The 7,431-nt window shown below is 28.1% G+C and overlaps 1 protein-coding gene across 1 annotated transcript; it reads right to left on the bottom strand.

The window, feature by feature from the left end:
• Positions 1-6,724: 6,724 nt before the first annotated feature.
• LOC129987550 (uncharacterized) lies at positions 6,725-7,105 on the bottom strand. The gene has a single exon (XM_056095517.1). The coding sequence runs from the start codon at positions 7,103-7,105 to the stop codon at positions 6,725-6,727; it is 381 nt and encodes a 126-aa protein (XP_055951492.1).
• Positions 7,106-7,431: the final 326 nt, after the last annotated feature.

Here is a 7,431-nt window from a genome sequence, read left to right as displayed (position 1 = left end):
CTGTTCATTTTCAGTGTTTTTCATATTTTTGGTTCCAGTACCGAAATTTCCTTTCTATAAATATTAAAGATCAAGATCAGATTTGGTCATGTCTAAATAATATAAAACTATTATCATCACTAAATTATAGACTTTCATCGATACTTGTGATGTCCTTCATGATAATAATCTTTAGTTAAATGCTTGCTTGAAGATGTTTTGTGAATTCCATAACCTTGAAACTTTTTTTTTTAAATCTTAAGTAACCATCTGCACATTGAGACGTATATTATCAAACACACTGCAAGATATATCAAGATAACTAGTTAACAACTCTGTTTATGATCCCATTGTATTTATAAGAAATTTATATATTTAAGTAAAATATAATCTAAAATATCTATTTTTACTATGATCTGTGACTGTAATTACTTCTTTATATATCTTGTATGTTAGAAATTGTGGCATCAGTCAACTGTAAAATATCCACTCTTAGCTTTCTACATACCGTTAACTTGAGTGTTCTTTGATTATAGAGACAACATTCTTACAAATCAGCTTAAAGTTTACTCTTCAAAATTTTTCCAAAATTAATATTTTATAAAGTTTACTTGAATGCAGACTATCTGAAATATTAAATCACTTTTAAATTGATTTCTTGCTTTTTCATCATTTTGATATCATTTAATTCATATATTATTTCATAAGGCTCCCCCTCCCCTCAATTAGCATAACCCTTGACAAATTTCTGCAAAAACATTGAATTCTGTATGATGCAATTCTGTGCTTGGCGATAATTGGAAATCTGTTAATGGAAAAGTACTATTTTAGATTATTATTATTTAAATACTATATGGTATGAATTAGCTCATTTTTTTCTCTAACTAGTGAACCTAAAAATATTAAATAACTTCTACCAATTATATAAACCTTAAAGTAAGTTAATTGTCACTTTTCTTAAGATTTTCTTTCTAAAATTACATTATTTAAACATGAGTTTAAGGCAGAAATCAAATTTCTACTGTAAAGAATTGTTTTGAGAAAGAAAGTTTCTAACTATGAACAAAATAACTTCTTTCAAAATATATTTAAATGAAGTGAAAAACCAAGCTTTTGTTTGGTTTGAATGCCTTATTTTATGTCTTTGATTTTTTTAAAAAAAATATATGCCATTATATTTTTTATACATTTCTTAATAAACTTGGGAAGTTGAAGGGTTTTAAATTATATTTTAATTCCATTTAAAATATTGATATTATTTCTAAATTACACTAAAAGGTGACTGAGAAATAATTTTTAAAATGAAATGGGTAAATTTCAATTTCTTGTCATCATTAGTTAAAGGCTTCTATAACTGGTATTTTTGTTATTGTTAGACTTAAAATATAGTACTGCTGTAAAACTTTAATCTTTCTTGTAATAATTTTACTGAATTTGGTCTTAGACTGAATATGATTAAGACCTAACATTGTCATGAATTTGGACATAATGTAGAAGTTTGTTTTCAAATCTAATCTTTTTTTTCTATGTTGATTTATTTTCCAGGAATTATCATTTCCAGGATTATTCATTATCATTATGTCAATTATTACTCTTGAATTTTATGTAATGATATGCAGTTTGCTTTAATTTTATGATTTTGACAATTCACTTCTTTTTTATGTGATCATTTATTGATTAGGTTAGAAAAATTTAGTTGTTTAATCTTTCACTGCTAAAAAAGAAAGATTGTTGAATTTGAAAATTTCAGTGAAGAACAATGGGAAAAATCAAATAATAAATAATTTGATTTGACTTTCTTTCTCCTCATACCAAAGGAGAATCTTTTCATTTCATGGTATCATTAGATTTGTTTAAGTAATTTAGTTTTAAAAATTCACTTATTATATCTATAACTATAAAAATCGTAAAAACCTGCCTTGTTTCTCAAAGTGTTACATTTGAAAGTATAATTTCTTAAAATGCAGTTGTGAGATTTTATATTAATAAACAAAAGTAATTGATAAATCCATCCCCAAATTTTACTGGATGAAAATTTTCATAAATAATTCAGATTTACCTCTATTCATTACCATTACTTATCATAAAATAAATAATTATTTCATTTGTTTATTTTAATTTTTTGGAGATATAAGTACTTGAGATTGTTAAAAAAATTTATTAAAAGTAAATAAAATTTCAAAACTGTTTTGCAATTCATCATGAGCGAAAAAAAAAGTTTAAATTGTACTATATTCCTTTATTTCATTTCATTGTAGCCATTATGAAAAGAAAGTGGTTGTTTGTGAAACATAATCACGGTATATGATATGAATACTTGATATATAAAAATAAAGCAGGACAGTTAACAGTTTTTATCTAATTTTGTGTTTATTGTATTCTTTTTTTATTGCATGTGTTTATTGACTGGTATTTGACTTTATATCAATTTGTATAAAAAATTTTTAGTAATTATTATATGATTGGATACAGGTTACATAATAATAATGAAAAAAAAAAACTGTTCTAAAGCAAATGATTTCAGATAATTATTTTCACAATGTGTTTTAGAAAAAATTATGAAAACTGTAATGATTAGTTTTTTCAATTTTATTAAATTATTAAAAATATCTTATGCAGTAAATTACAATTTCTTACAATGAAATTAAGAATTTTTTTTAATGTAAATAAATATATTAAGTACCAAGTAAATTTAAATATAAGCTGTGTAATTTGTTTAGAATCAATGAACAAAATGTTTATCTGTGCAAATCAACAAAATAAAGCTAAAAATTTAGCTTTTTCTATTTGTAAGTGTATTTATTTATTGTTTTCAAATAAACTACCATTTTGAAATTTTGCTTCTTCAGATTATGAATAAAAAAATATAATACTTTTGTTTTACTGTTGGTAAATCAATGATTAATTAAAATTGACTGTCAAGTTAATTTTTTTATGAGCATATGGCAATGCTAAATATTCTGATTTGATGGTCCATAATAAATTTTCAAACATAGAAGTACAACTGAGAAAATAAGTTGAACCAAATAAATTTCAAATTCTATAGTTTCTCAAAAAGTTACGACTGTGCCAAAGGATTTTTTTAACTGCCAAAAGCCATTTTTTTTCCCTCCCTAGATTAGCAATATTTTTTTAAAGAGCTATAAAAAATTTAGCTAAACATTGAAAGTAGTAACTCAAAAGCAAATAAATGATTTAAAATATGTATAATACTTTGATTCAATATGAATGCCTCTGTTAAAGATAATATTTTCTATTTATGAAAACCTAATATTGCCTTCATTCAAAATAACTGATACTCATGAAATTTTTCAAAATCTTTTTAAATGGTTCAGTATTTGCAAGCAAAATTTGAAGGAAATCTGTTCTGTAATTAAATTTCTATATTTTTATATGCAGGTGGTTATTCGTGTAAGGGAAACATCACAAATGAATACAAGAATCTTTATGAAGGCCTAGGGCTACTTTTTGCATGTAATGTATTCATCTGGGAAATGAATCATAAAAGTGCTGAATAGTGTTTAGACAAATCATGGTGATATTGTGAATGTTTCATGAGAGATGCTAGTGATGGATATCTTTTCTGGATTTTTACGCTCTAAAATAAATCATACCCCTGGATTATATAGAGGTCAATGGACTGTGCAGGTCAAAATAGATGTTACATTTCATCCTCATGATCATCAAACCATGATTGGAGAAATCCTGCTGCATGAATTACCATCAGAGAAAATTCCATCTCCTTCAAAAAAACTTTTTCATCATAGGATGGAGCTAGTTAGTTAAAACCTCTATACTTCTCTCCAGCAATCCTTGAATTCAAGTTTACAATTAATCCAGCACAAAACCACAATAAGGCTCTTATAATATAATAAATCCACTCCATGTCCGATTGTTGGAAGAAGATTGTCATAATCATATGCTTATGTAGGTATCCTTCCTTATATATGCGTCCTATTGTGGAGAAAAGCATGAAAGATAATTTGTCTGCCCATGTAATTGTCTTCCACTCATCCACCAACCAGATTTTGAGATTATGGCACTGTTGTAGACGATGTTTGGCATTAACATCTCTAACAGGTGGCTTGGGAATTGCTGCTCTGCATTAATGTTCTGTTTAAGAAAATGCTTCATTACTTCATATTTTTACTAAACATATTTTTGAAATATTCAAAGTTAGTTATAGATCAAGAAAATATTAAAAATTTTAAATAAATTATTAATGTGCACTTGTAAAATGTTGTCTATTGAAGAAATATATAATGGAAATTATATAATTGTTTTTCATATTTTTTTAACCAATACATTAAAAAAGTGGGGCCAAAACAAGTTAATATAGGAGTTTCATTCATTTAGTTTATTTTTTGAGAATTGTTTGGTTATAATTCTCACTAAGCAATATATATAAATGCTTAGTAAAAAAAAATTATTTTATATGAACTGTATACTTTTTTTATTTTAAATTTTGTGTCAAACGTGTCATGTTGATTTTATTGTCAAGTTCATTTCAGTCGAATATCCTTTTAACTTATTATCATTTGCACTTTTTTCAATCATTATCATTACTTTTACAGAAATTGGTGGATGAGAAATATCACCCAAATATTTTTAATTTCTTAAAAGCTATTGGATATTTTGCATGCATTTAATACTCTTCGCTTTGTTCACTGTTTTTACATTCTATGTTGAAATACCTGATTCCTCTTTCAAATTCAATCTTCATATTTTACTTCTAAAATTTCAGAACACTTTACACTCACTGACAGAAGCATCGACTGAGTTTCATTATTTTACATTTTTATACTTTTTTTTTTCTTTTAATATGACAGAATTATACTTGGAGCAATCTAACCAAGAATGGCTCCTAAGACAAAAAAAAAAGAAGAAGAAGAAGAACCAAACAAACAACTCTGAACTACAATTGTAATAAAAATATCAAATTTCCTGTACTTAATTTATTGCGTTTTTGATTTATCGCGTTTATATGCTTGGGAAAGATTAAATTTCTAATAGGCAATGACGCCGTGTCATTTTGATACACTCATTAGTGGTATAGCAATTATAATTTGCATATGGGCAAAGGTTATGATTTCTTCACTCTCCAGAGATCCAGTGGTTTAGCGTATCACAAAATATAATAACAATTTTTGGTTCTTTAATCATATTTGACTTTTAAAAATGGCATAATAGCAATAATAGATTAAGAATAATGACATTATAATATTATTAAGAGCATAACTGTCCGGTAAATCGATCTTCTACTTACATATTATTTGTCATTGTAATGAAGCTGCGTATATAATAAATCTTTCTTGGCTTATGCAATTAAATAGTAATGAGGAATGAAATCGTCTTGAATTTCATTCCAAAAATAAAAAGTGCTGTTGAAATTTAGAAAAAAAAAAAAAACCCTGCATGACAACTAAGTAGGTATCATTAAAAAAAAAACACTGTTTTGAATTTTAAAATGGTAATTTAATTTTAATACATAATGATATATTTTCCTAAGTTATAAATATTTGGGGAAATTAATGTGGTAAAATGTTAAAAACTCGTTTAATTTTTAGTTAAATGAAATCACAAAAAATAGGAAAAAAAAGATTCTAGATGATCATTAGGATATTTGGATCTATTTTTATTCTTTTCAATCTAGCAAATATGCTGTTCATGAAAACATAAATTGCCTTTCAATGTTGTCACAGTATTCTGAATAATATCGTGAAGATATACTGACAATGTTGAAACGAAACCTAACAGAAATTCGCTTCAAAATATCAGTGGGTTGACATCTATCTATAAGATGTCGTGTGATTGCTGATTAATTATATACCAAAAAAGTAGGCATGTGAGACATAAAAGCACATTTATTAACCACGAGCACAAAATCAATACAACATTGTACGATCACATAAGCAAGAATGAATAGAAGAGACATAGAAAAAAAACAAAAAAAAAACAGTCTGCAGTTACAGCATTTACTACTGCTCAACTGAAGGAGAAGAGAAGATGCATTTAGCAAGCCTTTCGCAACATCCTCCCCCCTTTTTGAGAAGCTGAATAGCTGCTCAAAAACTAAGTTTAAGAGTCACTAAAATTAAGTCGATTAGATCTCTTTATTTACGGCCGAATCTCGACACTTGAGGCAAGTTCACATCGTTGACAAAAGTCTCCATAGATGAGTCAGCAGATGGACCTATGCTGTTTTTGAAAATCACTACCACTCACCTCAAGAGGGAATATTCGTTGTACGGGACGAACTAATGTAGAATGTTGAGTCTTTACTCTTACTGTCTTCATATGTCCATCTTTTCCAGGTGCTTTTTCATATCATTACATCGTTTTTACAATATCTCCTATATGTATGTTAGAAGACTGTAAATGTTGTCGATGGCGCTGAATTAACTGGCCAAGATATTCTTTTCTAAAGCGCTCTCTTAGCACTTGGATCATTTTTGCTCTAAATCTCAATCTTTTACGAAGATGATTACTAAGCACACTAAGTCTGTTGTTTCAGATATTGGGTTATCACATAAAACCTAGCTGGAGTGATTGGTGTAAGATCCTGCACATCCTCTGATTGATAAGTCAATAGACGAGAATTAACTACTTTTTCGCATTTACATAAGATTGTTGTCAATTCTTCAAATGTCAATATAGCTTTACCAAGAGTTCTCAGAAGCTCTTTTAACGCTCTAACAATTATTTCCCAAAAACCACCCCACCAAGCTGCAGTATTGGGAATAAACTACCAGGTTATACGTTGTACTTCGGAATATCGTGAAACTTCATTCCAATCGGCAGCCGCTAACTCGTTGTAAGCACCTCGGAAATTTGTTCCGTTATCAGAATATATTATGCGAGGTATACCTCTTCTGGCTACAAAACGTTGAAATGATAACAAAAATGAATCAGCGGAAAGAAAAGCAACTAGTTCAAGACGCACCGCTCGAAAAAGGGCCCTTGTATAGATTACAATCCAAGACTTATCACCTCGCTTTAAGTACAGAGGACCAGCTAAGTCCACACTAACTACTTCAAATACTGCTGCATCTTTAACACGGTCAGCGGGTAAGGAGGGCGGTTCAGCAACAAATGATTTACTTTTAACTCGACGACACTTGACCATATTCGACCATTCCATATTTTTCGATCTGTTCGTCTTCCGTCTAATGTCCAATATTTCTCTTTAATTAAGCTTAGAAGCAATTGAGTTCCAGCATGGTAAATTTCAATATGAAAATGTTTAGCAAGCTGTTTTGTGAAAATACAATCTCCAGGCAAGAAAATAGGCGATAAAAAGTTAGGAGTATCTATGCGTTCTGTAATTCGGGTTTTTACTCAAATTATACCTTCCTCATCTTTAAAAACACGTAAATTTGATTTCGATTTCAAATCAGGAAAATTTAGAATTTGTATAGATTGAATAAGTCGGATCTTAGCCTTCTTTATCTC

This window comes from Argiope bruennichi, chromosome 10, assembly GCF_947563725.1.
Source record: "Argiope bruennichi chromosome 10, qqArgBrue1.1, whole genome shotgun sequence".
In the NCBI taxonomy this organism is placed as follows: domain Eukaryota; kingdom Metazoa; phylum Arthropoda; class Arachnida; order Araneae; family Araneidae; genus Argiope; species Argiope bruennichi.
Note: the sequence above shows the minus strand (reverse complement) of the source record. Positions and strands in the feature narration are given on the sequence as shown.